The sequence below is a fragment of the Lolium rigidum genome, chromosome 7 (genome assembly GCF_022539505.1).
Source record: "Lolium rigidum isolate FL_2022 chromosome 7, APGP_CSIRO_Lrig_0.1, whole genome shotgun sequence".
In the NCBI taxonomy this organism is placed as follows: domain Eukaryota; kingdom Viridiplantae; phylum Streptophyta; class Magnoliopsida; order Poales; family Poaceae; genus Lolium; species Lolium rigidum.
Genome location: NC_061514.1, coordinates 251,512,835 through 251,533,757, shown reverse-complemented (window position 1 = coordinate 251,533,757; position 20,923 = coordinate 251,512,835). Strand labels below are relative to the sequence as shown.

General features: G+C 41.6%; 2 protein-coding genes across 2 annotated transcripts; one reads left to right on the top strand and one right to left on the bottom strand.

The window, feature by feature from the left end:
- Positions 1–6,242: 6,242 nt before the first annotated feature.
- Positions 6,243–7,379, bottom strand: LOC124670715 (late embryogenesis abundant protein 1-like). The gene is made up of 2 exons (XM_047207188.1): positions 6,640–7,379; positions 6,243–6,546 (listed from the first exon to the last, which is right to left on the bottom strand). The coding sequence occupies exons 1-2, from the start codon at positions 7,377–7,379 to the stop codon at positions 6,243–6,245; spliced, it is 1,044 nt and encodes a 347-aa protein (XP_047063144.1).
- A 6,455-nt stretch (positions 7,380–13,834) lies between these two features.
- On the top strand, positions 13,835–20,709 carry LOC124672634 (probable ADP-ribosylation factor GTPase-activating protein AGD14). The gene is made up of 13 exons (XM_047208832.1): positions 13,835–13,938; positions 14,074–14,135; positions 14,470–14,557; positions 14,650–14,711; positions 14,813–14,912; positions 15,182–15,562; positions 15,646–16,161; positions 17,039–17,179; positions 17,253–17,360; positions 17,436–17,513; positions 18,943–19,063; positions 19,161–19,206; positions 20,610–20,709. The coding sequence occupies exons 1-13, from the start codon at positions 13,837–13,839 to the stop codon at positions 20,707–20,709; spliced, it is 1,905 nt and encodes a 634-aa protein (XP_047064788.1). The 5' UTR covers positions 13,835–13,836.
- The last annotated feature ends 214 nt before the right edge of the window (positions 20,710–20,923 follow it).

Sequence of the window (20,923 nt, the reverse complement as noted above, 5' to 3'; positions counted from 1 at the left end):
GAGTTTTTGATTTCATCAGAAACGATGAAGATGCTTGCATTTGCAAAAAATTAAGTGGGAGCGCTGAGACATATTTGTAATACTTTATGTAGATGACATATCGTTGATTATAAATAATGTAATTATATAATTGATTAAAAAGGTTTCATTGAGAATTAACTTAAATGAAAGGATATGAACTGAAACATATTTAGTGTCAAGATCTATGAAGATAGATTGAAACACATAATAAGTTTAAGTTAAAAGTACATAGAATGAATATTGAAGTAGTTCAATATAAAATATTAAGAAGGTGTTCTTTCCATGTGAAGGTTTAACACGACTTGAGTGTATTTGACACTTGATGAGTAAAAACACATGAGTGATTTTAGATCACGAATAATATGTATAAAATCAGATGTCCTGTGCTCTAAAGAGTTAGGAGCATATACCAGAATGATTCATGTGATGATCATTGGACAACAGTAAGAATATCCCTGAGTGCTTTAGAAGAACCAAGGATATTAGTTTTGTATGGGGAAATGACAAACAAATCGCTGTAAGGTGTTGCACCGATATTAGTTTGGTCACATATAAAAATAAAAATTTCTATCTCAATTAGGCTAAGTGTTGTTTAAAAGGTAGCACAATGAGCTAGAAGAAGTCTATACTGGATTCAGATGAGTTCTACATATTGTGACGGATTCTACAAACGAAGGCAGAGTATGTCATTGTTTTGACAATGACTGATGATGTTTTAAGTCGAGGAGTTCTTAGAGAACTTGGTGTAGTTCCGATAGTGTCAGAACTTTGAAGCTATATTGTGTGTGACAATATTAGTGACATATTTCAGACCGCGGAATTAAGGTTCCACCAGAAGACTAAACATATATAATGCCGACTCATTTGGAAAATGAGTGATGCGTTGAGACGCAAATGAATTGCAAAATACATACGTTTCTGAGCGTGTCAGATCCATTGACTAAAACCTCTCCCGTGAGCAAAACATGATAAGCACCAGAAGGCCAAGGTGTTATATCTTTACAAATGAGAACTAGATTATTGACTCTAGTGCAAGTGGGAGACTGTTGGAGATATGCCCAAGAGGCAATAATAAAGTGGTTATTATAATATATCTTTGTGTTTATGATAAATGTTTGCATACCATGCTATAATTGTATTAACCGAAACATTGATACATGTGTGTTGTGTAAACAACCAGAGTCCCTAGTAAGCCTCTTGTATAACTAGCTTGTTGATTAATAGATGATCATGGTTTCGTGATCATGAACATTGGATGTTATTAATAACAAGGTTATGTCATTAGATGAATGATATAATGGACACACCCAAATAAGCGTAGCATAAGATCACGTCATTAAGTTCAATTTGCTTAAGCTTTCGATACATAGTTACCTAGTCCTTCGACCATGAGATCATGTAAATCACTTATACCGGAAGGGTACTTTGATTACATCAAACGCCACTGCGTAAGTGGGTGGTTATAAAGGTGGGATTAAGTATTCGGAAAGTATGAGTTGAGGCATATGGATCAAGAGTGGGATTTGTCCATCCCGATGACGGATAGATATACTCTGGGCCATCTCGGTGGAATATCGTCTGATTAGCTTGCAAGCATGTGACTGGTTCACAAGAGATGATATGCCACGGTACGAGTAAAGAGTATTTGTCGGAGACTAGGTTGAACAAGGTATGGAGATACCGATGATCAAACCTCGGACAAGTAAAATATCGTGTGACAAAGGGAATCGGTATCGTATGTAAATGGTTCAATCGATCACTAAGTCATCGTTGAATATGTGGGAGCCATTGTGGATCTCCATATCCCTCTATTGGTTATTGGTCGGAGAGAGGTCTCAATCATGTCTGCATAGTTCACGAACCGTAGGGTGACACACTTAAGGTTTGATGTCGTTTAAGTAGATATGGAATATGGAATGGAGTTCTAAGTTTTGTTCGGAGTCTCGGATGGGATCCAGGACATCACGAGGAGGTCCGGAATGGTCCGGAGAATAAGATTTATATATAGGAAGTCACTTTCCAAGTTTGGAAATGGTCCGGTGCATTTATGGAAGGCGCTAGAATGTTCTAGAACTTTCCGGAAGAAATCACCATGGAAGGTGGAGTCCCGGTTGGACTCCACCAACCCCAAACCAGCCAACCAAGTGGGAGGGTGGAGTCCATGGTGGAGTCCACCTCCTTGGTCGGCCAACAAGGGGGGAAGGGGAGAGTCCCTGTCCCTCTAGGTTTCGTCCATAAGGCAGGTTTTGAATTGGGGTCTTATTCAAAGACTTTGGGCAAACCCTTGGGGTTCCACCTATATAATGAGGAGGAGAGGGAGGGGGCAGCCCTACACTTGGCCGCACCACCATAGGGAGGCCCCTGGACGGCGCCCCTACCCCCTCTCTCCCAAACCCTAGCACACCTCCCTCCTCATACACCTCCCGTAGCGCTTAGGCGAAGCCCTGCCGGAGATCTCCATCGCCACCGACACCATGCCGTCGTGCTGCCGGGATTCCGAGGAGGATCTACTACTTCCTCTGCCCGCTGGAACGGGGAGAAGGACGTCGTCATCAACACCGTACGTGTGACCGAGTACGGAGGTGCTGGCCGACTGTGGCACCGTCAAGATCTTCTACACGCTTTCGAAAGCGGCAAGTGATCGACTACAGCAACAACGAGATCTAATCTCGTAGGCTTTGGAAATCTTCGAGGGTTAGTCTCATGGTCTTCTCGTTGCTCCCATCTTCTAGATTGGATCTTGGCTTGTTATTCGTTCTTGCGGTACAAATTTTTTTGTTTTCTATGCTACGAATCTCATCACAGATGTGGGAGGTGATGAATGTCTGTGTGATCATCCACAACATGATTATTGAGAGCGAGCGTGACGCACCTGTGCAGGATGATCATCCATTTGATTATCAAGGGCCACTAGCTGAGGTAGAGCATGTGCCCCAAGAATTTGCTGCTTTTCTTCATATGCACAATGAAATTCGAGATACAGGTGCCCATGCATAGCTAAAGGCGGATCTAGCTGCGCATTTGTGGGCGAGGAGAGGAGCAGCGAACAATGCATGATTTTTATTTCTATTTGTTTGCCTAGAGGAATAATTTAAGTACTATTTTTTTGTTGGTTGTACGAATAGTTTAAGTACTATTTGTTTGTTGGGTTGTATGAATAATTTAAGTACTATTTGTTTGATTGATTGTATGAATAATTTAATTCTATTTGTGTGATTTTGTGAATAAAATGTGATTGATATGTTGTTTCAAAATATTGTAAAAAGAAAAGAAAAACTTGGGGGCCGCCGTTTGGGAGGCACTGGTGTGGAAACAACGTCCCCAAATGGAAGATGCTGTGCCGACGCCTCCAAACGGAGATGCCGACGCCCCTACCGACGACTATTTGAGGCTACCGGTGGAGATGCTCTTAGAGGATGATGGGCTGACGGCACGGTTGGCAACGGGACAGACGGGAGACGACCCGCTTTTGGATACGCACGACAGCCGACACCACGGAAAAGATCCAGCTGAACAGAGTCTAGTTCTGAACATAAATAAGGTTGCGAGAAAAGAGACTCATAAGCGGCCCGACTAACATTTTAGCTCTAAAAGTAGGGTAATAAAAGGTTTAGATAATGGATAAATTGACTCTTTCAGGACCTACAAGTGTAAATCATGTCAAACCTAAAACCGATCAATATCCAACCGACCAGATTTGAGCTCCTCTTAGACTAGCTCCAATGGTATCATGCATGCTATGTAGGCAAAAATCTTATGTGGCACATCAATTAATGAGGAGAGAGGTGAGACTAGTATCATAGGTAGATACCGTATCATAGCACGTAAAACTAGAAATTTTAGTGGCAAACACATCATGTACACATATTTGCATTTAATGTTCCAAACGCAAATTTTGTGGATTCTGGACCACGAGAACTCTTTATTTTAATCTGTATCTTTTTACCAGTAATAGGAATTGGTATTTATCCAGATTTTGTTCTCTCCCTATCCATTGACAGGGTGGAGGCTCTCGTATCCAATTATTATCCTAAATAGGTTTTTTACCAGTCCGGTCCTACAACATATTAAATATAATAGAACTATGATACTGATTCATGATACTATGGATTGTAGGCGTTGTATCATAAACTATTATCATATGTATGATACTAATCTATGATACTTCCATTGTGACTAGTCTTAAAAAAAATTTGGTGCGAAATTCAAGAAAAAAGAGATTCGAATGAAAAAAACGAATTTAGGGCATGCGTCGGGCTTAAGAGACCGAATCCTTTCTCCAAGACCATTCAATTGATTGCAAAGAGAATCCTGCACCTCTTTACAATCAATCAAAAAGATTATTCATCGAAGCAGGATTTTCTCTCCAGAATCTTTAAATCTCTTTGTTACTGACATACTTCCTTCAACACAATTTCACCACTTAATTTCTTTACTTAGTTGTGCAACCTGGATTTTTAGATAGTGGTTGATTGCCCTGGACTGGTAATAAGTGCACTGGACTTAATTTCTTTACGGAGTTGCGCAACCTAGGTTTTCAGATAGTGATACTACCTTCTCCTTGCTACCCTCTTTTTATTGCGACTGGGCTTGAAAATGAATGAGACAATTAAATATAAGTTTTTTATAGCTTGAAAAGGAATGATACAAGTATAAGTTTTCTTTTATAGCTTGATTAAAAAACAACGAAAAAATAAGCTGGTCTTGAACCCACAGCTTGATTAACCTTGATAGCTCGAAAATATATAGTTATGTACCACAATTATTTTATATATTAAAAGGTGATAATTAATTATTTTAGAGTGGATTTTACTTTTTACCCTCTAGCGACTGAAAATCTGCATAGACTATCCTTTTTGATTTTTGATTATCTAAAACCCTTGTTTTCTAATGCGTGTCTATTTAGTAAGGTGCGAGATGATGACTGAAATTTAAAATATCAAAACGAGGACGACGAATGGAATGTATTGATGAGAGAAGACTAGAGTTAATCAGCTAATGCTACCCAATCTTAACATGTTTTGTCACGCCAAAGGTAAGTAAAATCGTGTTCAAAGCCTAATTTTGATCCAATCTTTACATAATTTTTCCTTCCTTGATCCATATTTTTTGTCAGCTAAAATCATGCTTGAAGCCTTCCTTGATAGGTGTTCACAGCCTTATTTGATATGTTATTTTGGTAGAACTTTTACTAAATGGGGTCACAAACACAAAACTATAGGATAAAAATAAAATTTTCTCATTACTTTATATGATGTGGATTATTGGATTCAGAATTGGTAGAAATCAGACGCCTGATTTTTATTATGTCTCAGTTTACTCCATCATTGAATTTATCTCATGATTCGTGATTTCTATAGTTAACATCATAGGCTCATAGCGTGATTTTTCGTACGTCCTAGTTAACACCATAGCCATTAATTGTGGGTTTCTGTAGTTGTAGATAAAACCGAGATTTTTCTAGTTGGAAGTAGGTTGCAGTTTTCTAGTTGCAAGTGAAATGCAACCAAGATGTTTTCCGAGTGATTCTGAATTTTCTTCAAGATATCTGCTCCGTTGAATTTGCTTTAAAATCCTGTTGGCCTATAAGTTGTAACTCACTTGTAACTGAGATTTTGATGATTTCAGATGACTGAGAAGTCTCTTGACATCCCTTAGTTCTTCTACTCTCGATGGAGTTGAATTAAGCAAATCCGAAAGTTCAATTTCTTTTATATCTTGTGGATGGGATTTTTCACCTTTGAGAAACCAGCTCCAAATCATTACAAATTAAGTAAGTATAAACCGAATTTTATAGTTCAATCCTCGACTCGACGCAGTCCGAGCTTCGGACAATTTTTCTGGGTATATAAGCTGACCCGAGTTTGTGTGGCGCGCTCGAACTTGACTATTTTGCAACTCTAGACACAGTTAAGCAAGATATATACGGACACCACCGCCATGACACCAAAGGTTCTAAAGCAAAGTAGTAGTAGAGCATTAGCATTTACCAGATGCACGTACAAGATATACAGTACGTGTGGCAGAACAGCAGAACGAAAGATACACAAAGTTGGGAAATAGAAGTTGGAAATAAAGGTTGGAAAATAAAACGCTCTACTGCGTTACCACTACTAGTAGTATTAGTTTATTTTGCTTCTGCTGTCCATGGACTGACGGCATATGCATGGCAGGAGGGCACGATAGGTGCCTACGTGCGCCACGCCGGCCGGCCACGCCGCTCACATCTTCCCCTTGCGGTGGGCGCAGGAGGAGCCGGCGCAGCCCTCCACGCACTTCTCCACGCACTTGTCCACCCGCTCCGTCGCGCGCTCCCTGGCCAGCCGGTCCTTCTCCTCGAAGTACACCGACGCCGCCTTCTCCGCCGCGCGCTCCTTCACCGCGCGCTCGTCGTCGCTGCCCAGCCGGACGGCGTGCCCCGCTCCCTCGTGCGGCTGCGCTCCCGAGCTCAGCGTCAGCTTCTCCTTGATCGCGCCCGTCATGTTGCCCAGCGCCCCGAACAGGCCGGTTCCCTGCTGCTGACCCCTGCAAACGTTACAACAAAATGTATGCGTAAATATGATTGTCGAACACCTGAATTGAACGCTTAAGATGACAAGTCCGAGAGAGTGTCATTACCTGTCGACGTCGTGGGCGCCGGTCGTCTCCCTGGCCTTGTCGGCGGCGGTCTGCGAGGTCGCCATGGTCCTCTCCCTGGCCTCCTGGGCGGTCCCCTTGGTGGCGTCGGCGTACTCGCTGGTCTTCTGCTTGGTCGTATCCGTTGCCTGCCTCGCCTTCTGGGCGGTGGCGTCCTTCATCTCCTGCGCCTTCTGCGCGGTGGTTTCCTTGGCCTCCTGCGTCTTCCCGGCCAGCGCGTCCTTGTACTCCCCGAGCTTGTTCTTGGTCGCCTCGGCGGTCTCGCTCGTCTTCTGCGCCACCGTCTCCTTGGCCTCCGTCGCCTTCTCGGCGGTGTAGTCCTTGTACTCGCCCAGCTTGTTCTTGGTCGCCTCCGCCGTCTCGCTCGTCTTCCGCGCGAGGCTGTCGTTGGTCTCCCTGGCCTTCTCGCCGGTGTAGTCCGCCGCCTGGTACGTCTTCTCCGCCGTCGTGTCCTTGGCGGCGCCGAACGTGCGGCCCACCGCGCTCGCGATGGACCCCAGGATGCCGCCACCTCCGGCGCCGGCACCGTGAGTGTTGTCGGCGTGGGCACCAACGCCGTGCTCCCGTTCCGCACGGGCGCGCGCGATCTCGTCCGCGGCGCGCAGGGCGTCCTTCTCCGCCTGCATCACGCGCTCGTCCCGGGACCGAGCGATCTCCTCCGCCGCGCTCCGCGCGGCGGCCTCCGCACGCGTCTCTCGCTTGTCCGCCTGCCTGGACGACATCGTCGCTGCTGTGGATGTGGTTGAACTTTTCTGGAACTTGTTGGCTCGTGCTAGTTCTTCAGTGTTCGCTGTGTTTGCAGTATGCAAGTGACTGAGCTAGCGTTCGTGCGAGTGACTATATACTCCGGCGAGCGTAATGCGAGGGTGCCACGTACGTCTGGGAGATGGACGCGTGTGCCTCGTATTCCGAAACAGGTCTCGGTGACGCATGCGTGAAGCGGACACGTGCCACCCTCGCGGCGACGCCGTTTGCTCGAGCTGCTTCCATGGGCTTCTACAGTTGTCTTGTGGATGTACGGGGACGCATAATGCCATGGTGACTTGGGCGTTTGGATAGGGTTATGGCCGGCAGGGACGCAGGGAATTAAGGCCCAGATGATGTATGCGTCTGTCGCCAGCATCCCATGGTTTCGCAAGCCTTAAACTTGCTACAAATGTGCACAATATGGCCCATTAACACATGTGATCTTTATTTTATAAATTTCAGAATTTAATTTTAATTATAATATATACAAACTAGTGAAACCTACATTTAAAACATTTTTGTAATATAATGTTGATAAAAAACATATGTGTTTAAATATTTTTTTCATATAGTTGACACACATGTTCATCTATATAAAATGGTCACACATATACATACAACATAATGTTTATGGATTTCTAAATTAATATGCATATATGCACAAAAATATATTCATAATCCAGAAAATGTTCATATACATAAAACAATATGTTCATGTACTTCAGAAAAGAGTTCACGTTTTAAAAGCAAAAAAATAAAGAAAAACAAGAGGATATTAAAAATAAAAGTTATAAACAAAGGTAAATAAAAATAAATGAAAGATAACTAGAATAAGTAGACAATAATAAAGAGTGAAAAATATAAAACATGTTAAAATGATGAAAGATAACAAAATGAAAAAGGTAAATGACCTTGTCAGGCTTGTCCACCGCACATGGATCAAATGTGAGCATTTCGTGTACGGCACATGTAACAAGGCTCCAATAGAATTAGACATGGCCTAAACGCTGGAGTTTTACTTCTTCATTGCATGGGCCGAATTGAACAAACCAAAAAAGCTCTAAACAAACCCTATTTTGCCTTAAAATAGTATAGCTCCATCTATCGTACGCTGAACGCGGTAGCTCAGTTTTGTCCATGTTTCTTGGTTCCCCTTATCGCTGCTAGCCTCTCGAGCAACCTACGGAGGGAAACCACAGAACAATGTTCAATGTACAATCAAGTTAAAAATATATTTACCATACAATATTATGTTAATTTAGTAAGTTTCATAATTGGCGGCAACACGCCAAAGGGAGAGGGCCCATCCTGGTACCGGTCGTGGTCGACGTGGTCTATACCAGAGAGATTGTGGTGTTGATCCATTGTTCGATGGCCTCTGATCATGTGGATTGTCATCTATGGCTTCTACATGTCTGGAGTTGGTGGCACTACCAATGCTGAGCTAGGGCTTCTACATGTCTGGAGTCGGTGGCACTAACAATGATGAACTATGTTTTGGTGAGAGGTTATCCCAAATTTGAATTTATGCTCCTGGTCTTCTTCACTAATACGACAACGAACCTAAGTAAAACATGTGTCATGCAAGGGGTGTGAACTCGGCCAAACATTGTTATTAGGATTATCACTTATTGGTCTGGGTGACTTATCAAAACCTTCGTGGTTACTCCAGCTTAATTGTTGGTTTCCTACAATTTATTCACATGAATCATGACGGAACCTAGAGATCTAGAAGGGGAAGCTAAAGATGAAGACTCCGAAGAATCTTCATAGAACTCTTCTATTTTTATTGTTCATATTTGGTTTAGTTTGTTTGATTTGATGGAATTTGTGTTGTGACACAGTTAGATCGCTCAGAAAAATCTTGTTGGTTGAAAAAACCTATTCTCGTTCCTCTTTATGAAGATCATGTCTACGGACTACGGCTCAACCAACTTTGCAAATTTGGGTCCCCAGATATCTACAAAATAATTGCCAGTTTTATATTAATAGATTATACATAACAAAGAATGCATATTTTCTCCAAAACTACAACAAATTGGAACAGTGCACGGATCTTAACCTTGGGTCTATCATATACTCGCACAAATGGAGATTAGCTTGTGTTTCCTCACCAACCTTTTCAGTCATTATTAATGGCCAATCCTACGCAAAGTTTAGAAGTCACAGGGGTATAAGACATGGGTATAAGACAGGGTTGCCCCCTGTCTCCTTATTTATTTGTCCTAGCTATTAATGAACTGTCAATTGCTCTCCAAGAAACTATGTCTACTAATGATTTTGCAGGGATAAAGCTAGGACAAAACTGTCCGAAAATACACTCACTTCTTTTTGCAGATGATCTCCTTGTGTGTGGACTGCGCAAGAGGCCTCAAGGATGAAAGATATAATTCAGAACTTTTGCCATCTCTCGGGACAAACGCCAAATTGGTCCAAGTCAGGAATCATTTTCAGCAAAAATGTTGATGACAACCTTCGCTAAGCAATAAAACAAATCTTCCCTGTTCCAAATATTGACAACAATTTTGTTCATCTAGGCCATCCTCTCATTATCCCAGGTAAGAACAGAACTGCTGCCTACAACTTTGTTCTAGACAAGTTTAAATTCAAACTTTCCACTTACAAAGCAGATCAACTCTCACATGCCGCTAGACTGGAGCTAATTAAATCTGTTTTCTCTTCTATTCCTGTCTACTACATGTCAACCATTCTCTTCACAAAAAAATTTGTTGCCAAACTCACAGCCATTATAAGGAATTTTTGGTGGACCGGTATTAGAGATGAAACTAACAACAAAAATCTTTGTTTGAAAGCTTGGAAAGATATTTGTACACCCAAGAAAGAAGGTGGGCTAGGAATTCGAAATTTACATGCCATCAACCACGGTCTCATGCTTATGGCAGCCTGGAGGATAGCAGATCAACCTAACAGTTTTCTCAATACAGTGTTAAAATCCAAGTATTTTTCTGATTCCTCCATTTGGCGCCCAAATCCAAATGTTCCTATAAGTCGGCTTTTTGGGCCTCTATCATCAAGGTTTTGCCAATCCTTAAATCCCACTCTTTCTATCAGGTTTCTCAAGGTAGCATCTCCATTTGGAGTACTCCTTGGTGTACAGGTTGGGTCCATATTTATGACTCTTTAAATCTTCAAAATGAGAATTATATTTACCCTGCAAATGTAAAAGACTTATGGTTGCCAAGCCAACATGCATGGAATGATCAACTTATAGACTCTCTTTTCCAGCAACCTATAGCAGGGAACATAAAAAGCACTCCCATCATTGCATCTCAGGAAGAGGACATTCTATGTTGGAAGATCACACCTTCAGGTAAATGTAATTCAAAAAGTGCATATTGGGCTTGTCTCAAATATCTGCAGGATCAAGGCGAGCCTAAGCCTAGGCAGGTTAATGGTGAAACAAAAATTCTTCTCAACCAAATCTGGAAGGATAAGACTATGGTGCCAAGAGTTCAAACATTCGGATGGAGATTTCTTTCAAAAAGCCATGCCAACCGGAGCAAGAGCAGGTAAGTACATCAAGCACATTAATAAACTTTGCAATAGATGTGGAGTTGAAGAAGATGATCTTCATTTATTTTTCACATGTGGCTTCTCAAAAGCAGCTTGGTTCTATGATCCTTGGTTCATCAGAACTGAAGTGTTAATCTCGAATGCTGACACTCGCACTCAAATTTTGAAAAAAATTATAAATTTGAATCACCCACATGCCAATCTCAATAATGTGTTAACTTTTATGTGGTGTATTTGGAAAGCTAGAAATGATAGCCGTTTTAACAGGAAAGAGTGTCATCCAAAGCAAATACAGCATATGGCCAATGCTATTAATCAAAACTTGGAGAAAGTGAATATTTTGCAGGACCAGGCGAACAGGTTTACAAAGAACAACATATGCCACAAGAATCAACACACGGCAGGCCATCAGGATGAACTCACACAAGGGGAGACGATCAAATCGGATTTATTAATTCATGGCAACAAAATCTATACAGATGTTGCTTGGAAAACTAGGAAAGCTCCAGGACTTCATGGAAGGATTGCTTCAGGAATTGGAGTCTTCTGTCACCTTCAACTCGATTCTGGAGAATCTAAAGTTCTTATTCAAGCTTCCATGCCAAAAGCTCCTTCTCCTCTTGTTGCTGAGGCATATGCGCTCATCTTTGCTGCCCAATTAGCTCAACAAATGAACATTTCTTCAGTTACTTTTCTCTTGCAGCAACTTCAGTGAAGATCTCCGATGCATAGCACACTACAAGAAGGCTTCAAGGGATCTCGAGGCCAACATATATCACATCAAAAGGGACATCAATGGTATTGCTCACGATTGCTCGCAACAGGCACTTAGACAGAACCAGTCTATGCCTATCAGTAGTTGTACTAGTTCAGCTCATTATCAAAAAAATTGCCCTCTAGTCTTAGCTTTGCAAAATATCCATATGCAGGGAATTGTAATACATGCTGTACATTGCTTTTGAGCTGAATGAATTTGGCGTCCCCAGCGCCCTCATTTGTGCAATAAAAAATGGAGAAGACCAGTGTTAGCAAACCGAAAACACAGTCCAATCTGGAAATTGTTACATGGCTACGAGGTCTAAAAATAAGTTGAGGAATTGAGATGAGATCTAGTATTGCATGGAAAGGACCATGCGCTCCGGTGGTTGTGAAAATGATCTGAACCTAGCTGTAGTGCCAGCAACACCAACGCTCATCCATGTGTGTCCCTGTAGACTGTAGTCTCTGCTGCCAAACAAGTGACCGGCGTCGGTATAGCTGGAAGCCGTTGAGCAACCAGTGAACCACCACCGCTTCCTAGGTCGTTCGCCTAGATCAGCAGCGTCCCAGGCTCCCAGCTGTCTTTTCACCACCCTTCGGCTTCATCGTTTCAGCCAACCGGAACGAGCCATCAGACTGTGTACAGCTTGCTGTCCGAGACGAGACCCATGCTGTCCGTGTTGCTGCTGTTGAAGGAAAGCGAGTCATCAGAAGAGATAACGGATAGAATCACGCTGTTTGATCAGTGTCTTTGCTTTGCTTAGTTTTCCCTCTTCTTCTTTTATATGTTGTGCACAAGTGCTTTGTGTTCAGTAATTGGATTGATCAATAATCGTACCCTGCAAAATCATTTCTTTTACTGATTTTCTGAAAAAACAAAGATAATAGTTTTTTCTTATCCATTAAATAGGAAAATGATGCCTAGTAAATTATCGAAAAATCGGACGGAAATCATACAACAAAATCAATACCACATGCCATGCCCACACCACGGAAACAACCCCAAACACCATTTCATCAAGATCAAGTACTCTTTCATCACCGCCAAAGAGATGTCGTGTATTGGTGGTGCTTCTCGAGTACCGAGCTACGGTTTTCAGGGTGAAAACTCAAGGTCTTCTCTTTATTGGTTGTACCTGACAATGGCCTTGCTGAATGTATTGTTTTGAAAACTCGAACTTTCTCTAGGGTGAAAACTCAAGATTTTCGACCGAGCAATAATAACGCTTGTGCATTGTTTCCTTCTTGAAGGCGCTGCTTTTGGAGAATCTCGTTTGTAGTTTGGATGTTGTTTTCTGTGCTGATTAGGGTGCTACTGTTGTGAGTGGTTCAACAGCATCACGGGCCATTGTTTTCTTTTTCCCCTATTTTTTTCTTGGATGTGTGCATTTTTTTATGTTTCAAACATCTTATTGGTGCAGAAATTGGATATAATGGGTATCTTTGCAAATTTATATATTTTCTTATATATAAAAAGAGATGTCGTGGCTTTTATGAGAGGATCAGGCACGGGACACTCGAACGCAAATAAGGATCCAACCTTCCCAGGAGCTGCGCCAAAGCAATGCCGATAACTAGCATTGGGGACAACTTCATTGTCCGCATGACATGAGGTCGATTACTGGTACTAGTAATAACATAACTTTGGTGAGCATATCGTTCATATTTTTCATGACTCTGATAAAAAAATACGTGTCCCCACACATACGAGTATATGATGCGTAATTTCAAACTCAACACTGCAACCCAAATATCTCTCTGTACGAGAATTTAAATAAAATTGAATCAATTAATTTAAAACAGAGTAGCTACAAATACACAACACCGAGCTGTGAAACAAGTGCTTCCATTAAGTAGCATCACTGATCCACACTGATCCACACTGATCATCATGCTTTAAAAATTAAAGCCGTTGCAGCTACCGTTAGCATCGTCCATCAGCCGCCCCGACCGCATCAGGCCCACGCACAACCATCAGGGTCCTGGCCGCTCGCCTAATTCGAAACGCAGGAAGACAGAAAAGCAGACGCAAAAACCATCACCCAAGAACGGGAGCGGTTCCGATTCCGGCGTCCACTCGGGCCATCTCCCGATCAAGCCGAGTCGCCTCGACGCCGCCGGAAGCGCACCGCGCAAGTGATGGCGGCTGCGTCGAGGAAGGAGGAGGAGAGGAACGAGCGGATCGTGAGGGGGCTCCTCAAGCTGCCGCCCAACCGCAGATGCATCAACTGCAACGGCATCGTAAGGGCTCCTACTCTACTACGTTCCTGCGATCCGCGGTTTGCTCCCGATCTGGGGTGCTCCGTGGTGCTCACTGTTTTACTTGCTCAAGTCCCCTGCTTTTTTTGTGCTGTCGTCTGTGTGACGCCGATGCAGGGGCCGCAGTACGTGTGCACCAGCTTCTGGACCTTCATCTGCATCTCCTGCAGCGGCATCCAGTGAGTGTTTTTTCTTCTTGGATTCCATCCCTGACCCTGTGCGATCGATCCTTTCTTCGAGTTGCTGGAATCCAGAGATGAATTTTAGCTGTAGTGTTGGGCTGTGTCAGTTTGCTGCTTATCAGGTTCGATTCTACTGATGGGGTCCGTTCCAGATTATGGTCAATTATTGCCACGCTTTATACATCCCATTTCTTATCCACTGAATGCATATATACTTCTCAACGTATTCCAATTCTAGTCCTTCTGAAGAAGGTTTTACTTAACTGATAGTATTACCTATGCTAATAATTTGCTGACTTCTGTTATCCTAACACATTTGATGCACTTGTAGCCGCGAGTTCACGCACCGAGTAAAATCGGTGTCAATGTCGAAGTTCACTGCGCAAGAGGTTGACGCCCTACAAAAGGGTGGGAACCAGGTAAAGGCATCTCTTGAGCTGACTGCTTGTTGGTTGGGCCCTGGAAATTCCCCTTTTGGTTGATGTCATAACTCTGAAACTGAATAATACAGCGAGCAAGAGAATCGTTTCTGAAGGATTTCGATACCCAGCAAATGCAGCTACCTGATAGCAGGTAAGTAACTCATTGAATCATCGCCATGTATTACATGCTTTGGTTTGTTAAATAACACGCTGTGGTACATGTTGTGACTCAGTATTTTTTTTTCGTCACAGTAACATTAACAGTATTAGAGAATTTATAAGAGTTGTTTATGTGGAGAGACGATATGCTAGCGTGAGATCTTCTGATAAGCCTCCAAGAGATAATAAACAGGTACCCTTAGTTAAATTTTCAATATTTTGTTTGACTACCGATGAAGTGTTTTTTGTTAGTCTCGAACTTTACATGTGATAAATTTTAGCATGACTGCTGCAGCATACATATATGTTACTGAATACTTATTCAGGTGCTACCTGTGATTTAAGTTCATTTATGGTTTATTCTCCAAAGGATTGCTTTCTTCTGGTTGGCTTTCCTATTTTTTCCTACTATATGTGGCTACATTGAGTCTTGCTGAAATATACTCTATTCCATCTATACAGATTCAAAAGCCCCATGAAGAAGAACATAGAAGGTCTAGTTCCTATCATTCATTTTCTCAGAGCCCACCTAATGACTACCAATATGAAGAAAGACGCAATGGCAAGCAACCAGCGATGCTTACTAGGAAACCTGGTTCAGATCGAGGGCATGACGGAAAGATGCCTTACCGTTCAAATCGCCTGCAAGAGAGAATGTCTGTGGACCAACTTGCAAATGACACTCGGGAATTGAGGACTTCGGACTGCTCCGGTTCAAGCATGAGTGATACAGTTAGAACAGTGCCCGAATCACCTAATTTCTTCGTTGATGGGTGTTCAAGCGCTCCTTTCGAACAAAATCAATCAGATATGCTGAATTCTAATGGCATCACTCAATCCCAGGTGATGGATCTCGGAATTCATCCTCTTTCCTTTCTTGTTGCATCTCATAAAATTGCTTAATAAGTTTAGACCTTTCTCTACAGAGAACTGCATCAGCAGAGAACATTGCTTCCACAACGCTTAAGTCTGGAAACTCAAGCTTAGCTGATTTGTTTTTTGGTTCTGAGACTGCTCACGGAATTCAAGAATCCAACAACTTTATAGCTCCAAGTTTTGTAGCCTTTTCTGATGCTGTAAATGGTGCACAAGAGGATCTCTTCAGCCGGCCAAATTTGCAGCAACACTTTGTAACTGGCTTATATCCATCTGTAGATTTTTTCGCAAATATGCCTCCTACAATTTCATCTTCTGATAAAATTCCACTGGAAGCTCCATCACTAGACAATGCTGGGTGGGCTACATTTGACACGCCTCCAAAAGATAAACAGCCTGGAGTAACTGGGCGCTCTCTTGTAGTTTCCATAGACAAACAGACCCTGGGGCATGATTTGTTTTTGTTCGAACCAAGTGATAGACCAGCATCGTTCCTGACTTCCAAGGATAAAGTTTCAGTCAGCAATCAGTCTGGTGCTATATCTCATGATACAAGTTGCTCTCAGGTAAGGAACATTTGCATTGCTCTAGGAATTTCTCATGTTTATGAGATAATTAACTTTGAGAACGGTATTAAACTTTGTAATTGTGAGATATGTGGAGGCAAAAAGGTTGATTGTATCATGAGGTTCCAGTGTTCCACTATGGAACTGGCCTTGACGTGCTTTACAACTCACAAAAGTTAATATATTTTAATTTGCTCCGCCTTGGAGCATTTGTGATGACACTACTGGCAGCACTCAAAGTCTGACAGGAGAGGTATCATTATTGGCTTCTAACTTGCAAGAACATAAGGAAGTAAAAGAAAATAATTACCATGTGAAGAAATAATGTAATCACATTTCCGTATTTTTTTTGAATATGTGGAATTAATATGCACCTTTGAAAAAGGGTTGTTTGATGTTAGATTCTACTTTTTTTTTTTAGAAAATGGAAGCTTTCATTACCTCGGCCTCTGCATTGATTGCTGCACATGGCCCAAACTTATTACAAGCACACAGTTCAAAGACAAAGAAGCCTAATCAAAAAGTGTGACATGCCACCACACACAAGCCACACACAAGCCTAATATTTTTCTTAGTACTATGCTACAAATTTTGCAAAAGCTACTTTGTTGCAATTCCTCAATCTTGGGATTTTCAGTGTTTGTGATGTCGCTGCTGGTAGCACTAGTTCCTATCAAACCGTAAGATCTCCCATTAAGTACTTTGATATTGCTGGAATGTATTAGAACTAACGGATGGATAAGCTCTCAGGTCAGGAATCATGAAACTGAATAGGAGGTTATTTCTTGGCTGTCATCGTGCTGTCCTTCTGTTGATTCTGAGTTTTAACCGCTTCTCCAGAACTTACATTCCGTTCCTCCTTGTTGTGTATTTCTAGTTATGGCATTCTTTTGATGATGCAACTGGTGTCATGATTAATGATCACTCCACTTCTGGACCACTGTGTAATGAGCACCAAAATGTAGTCAATGTTTCCCTCGGTACAAGCAATCCGTTTACTTGCTCTGTTGTTTCAGAGGTAGCCCTTTTTCCTGTTCAAATTTGCATGTGGTACATAAATAAGAGGATGTCCTAACTGTTATTCTCTGTAGGAATCTCAGGATGGTGATTGCCATAAAGTGTTCATGGAGGAATTAGCTCCAGGTGCACCATTTGCTGCTTTCCTAGAGCCATCTCCAATATCTGCTTCTCCTTCCCTGGTATGGCTTCTCTATTACATTTTATTTTATACCATCTAATGTGATTTGATCTTGTACATAACCTTTCATTTGCAGGGAAGAACCTTGGCTGATAAGGCCGTGCTAAATCCATTTGATCTTCCGTTTGATACTGATTCAGAGGCTCCTGGTCTGGTATTACCATTTCTTCTTTGAATTATTTGTACCCCATATTAATAGAAGGCTAAAAGCACAAACATATATTGACGTTGATCTCTTATGATCCCTCCTTTCTGGGTAGTTGATAATGCTTCAATTTGTGGATAATGGCCCTCCACGGACAAGTTTACCTAGACTACTGGGTCTTAGATTTCTCGAAAAAGGACTGTTGGGTCTTTGTAACTGGTTGAAATTTTATAGATTGTAAAAGGTTCCCATAATAATGCCACTGTTATTGTTATGGGCGTTGGGTCCTATGTGTCGTGCCAGTGGGGCAGTCCGGTGAGTAATAGGTACATATGTGTATTCGAAGCAGTCTAGGATAAAATATACCTATAGATAGAAAGTTTTTTTAACTATCCATGTGGGATACAATTGTATTTTTAAATCTAACAGTCTAATTAAATTAAAAATATGGAGTTGTGGTTGCACAAGGCTCTCTTCCACGTCAGGGATAAGCCAGTGCCCTATTGTCAGTTCAAACCTTTATCTTACCCTAATAACTCATCGTATCAATTATTCTGCTGCTATTCTTTCATTTTTTTTAACAAAATAAAATAATTTAGAGAACTAAATTGTATATGTTTGGATTTGCTAAAGAACTGCGGAATCATTTTGGTGACATTAGTCAAATTTCTTATCTTTGGAATTGGATGTACATCACTATTCGTGCATTCACCAAGTTTATAAAAGGATCCGTCTGTCGAGGGGATGGTTGAGATGTGGCAAAGTTGTGGTGGTGCCACGGCTATGGGCATGGAGTAGGATGACATTGACAGCACTCGTGATTTGAGGTTTAGGTTGGGAGGGACAAGTTAAGTTTAGGTTTATGGTGGGTGTTGACTTCTGAGTTTATATAATATGTGGAGTGATGAGGATTCTAGCATCTAGTTCAAAGGGCTAGAAAATGTGACTGGTCCCCAAAAATAACATCCTACTCATAAGAAAAAAAAATGCTTTGAAACTCCACAAAGTCAATTCTGGTACATGTGACATCAGCATGTTGTCAATCACTGTGTTTGTCAAATGTGCTGATGATATAGGAAGTTCTGAATACGTCAATACATCATCCAACTTGTGGTGGCTTTTGAGATCAGTTTGATTAGGGAATTCAATTAGAACTTGGGCAGCTGCAAAAGTCATTTTTTATTACTACTGTTACACAAGCATATTTGAATTTGAACATGTTTCGACTTTGGACTTCACAAGATGGCATGCTTTGGTAAAAAAAATCCTTGAAGAATTGAGACCATTTTACTTATGATTTTGCATTGAGAGCTAGATAGTCCGTTCACGCGAGTATGTACTTTCTTGCGTGCATGATAATGTAAAAATATCTTAGTGTTTAGTCAGCTTCCTCTATCTGGTACTTGTTAGCAGTTTCTTAATTACACTTCATCTGCAGTTCATGGACGTGAGCACGTTGCAAGCAGGTTTGCCTAATTTACCAAGTTCTTTTCTTGATGGTTTGCCTGAATCATGGTTCTCCAACAATACATCTACCTATGTTCCGTCTGGATCACATGGTGAGCTTTACTTGCTAGCATCTTTATATGATTGTGGTGCCTTTTCTTTCTTTTGTACATGAAGGTCAGCTGATTCTAACAACTTGCACATATTCAGGTGGACTATCATGTCTTGCCGAGCAGGCCCCAAACTCTCCATTGAGGTAATATGCTCTGCCTTGAGTTGTACTCCCTCTATTCACAAATATAAGACGTTTTAGACATTTTAAAGTAAGCTAGATAAACATCATAATGAGTGAATCTACACACTAAGAGTAGACTAGATAGGGACTCTTTTCAATGGACATACTTGCCTGGAACTGATTCTACCTTGAGAGCGCTTCCCTCTTTTCTGATTCCTTCCCTTTGACCACCGAAAATACATACTAAAATAGATGAATCCACTAAGAGTTAGGATCAAGGGTTTGTTTGGTTTGCTGCCACATTGGGCTACCAAAATTTTGCAAAGGACATGTTTTGCAATGGACACTAGGTTTCTTTTTCACTAGTTTGTTCTTTTTAGTTTTAGGTTTTGCTATATCTCATAGCTCTTTTGTTCTCTGTAAACTTTTTTAGCCTGTTTGGCTACATTCTTTAATAAAGGGAGGCTGTGGGGCTTTTGCCCTACAGTAAATAGTCAAAAAAAAAAGTCAAAAGTAGGCAAGGTTATTAATTTTTGTTGTTATCAGCAAAAGAACTAAATATTTTGTAAGGCCAAAATTTTGGCAGCAACCTTGTGGAAATCAAACGGAAGCCAAATTTATACACATATCCAAAAGTTTGGCTTGACAAAATTAGTTAGCAACTCAAGAAGCTCTAATATCTACTCCATTCTTCTTCTTTTTTTCCGCTGAAATCAACCCTGTTGTTTCAGGAACATAACGTTGAGCACTGTATCAACTGGCAATCCTTTTGCATAGGAAGGATTCGGCTTGGAAATTTCATGGCCCTGTTGCAGTGATATGCTGCTTGGACTTCTCAAGAAATCAGCGTATGACCAACTGACATGTTCCTTCAGTTCAGTGAACTCCTGAAGGCATTCCGTGGAGACTCGGATCTCTTTGGTTTGGCCGACAGTGCACATTTTGGGCCCCCTCGGCTCTTCGAGGTTGGAAGTGGAACTCTTTGTTGGTGGTGGGTGGTTGTGATGACGATAACAACCCAGAAGCCGGGTGGTTGCGATGGCAGTGGCGATTGTCTTATATTATTAGATATTATTTTGAAAGATCCCGCAAATCCGCAATTGCTGTCTATCCATTGATTGAGCAGAGGGAAATCATATTACTAGTGATGTTGAGCCCAACGTGTATATTAGTTTTCTTGGCCTTGCTATACTTACAAAAACGTCATTGCCTACTGAAAAAGTTATTCCTATGATACATGGAGCACCAGGCTGTCATCATTGTACATACCGTTTCTTGTTTATTGTGGTGCTCTCGAATGCCTAAGGACGTGCGATACTGCTACTCTGTTTAAAGGTTGTCATACTTGTCCATTAGTAATAATCATATTTTATGCTTTGCCGGGTACAAATTTTAGTTGTCCAACATTTATTTTGTTTGCCCAGGTTTCCTTCTAGAAGGGAACATATTGTCAAGGTGGGGAACAAGATCTTGGAAATATCGGAGAAGCCAGAGGTCTATTGGACCTTCCACTTAAAAAGGTGATCACATCAGAGCAAACGAGTTACTATAAGGCTGCTCATAGTGGGGAGTAACTTAGACTACATATGCCATGTTACTAGTCTAGGTTACCATCTTCATAGTGGGTAGTAACTTATATGTGGTGTCATGCATTGTGTCATTTATTATGTTGTGGACTCATTTTGACTTGGGCTGTGTGATGTTATGGTAACATAGCTAGTTACCACCTCACTCTCTT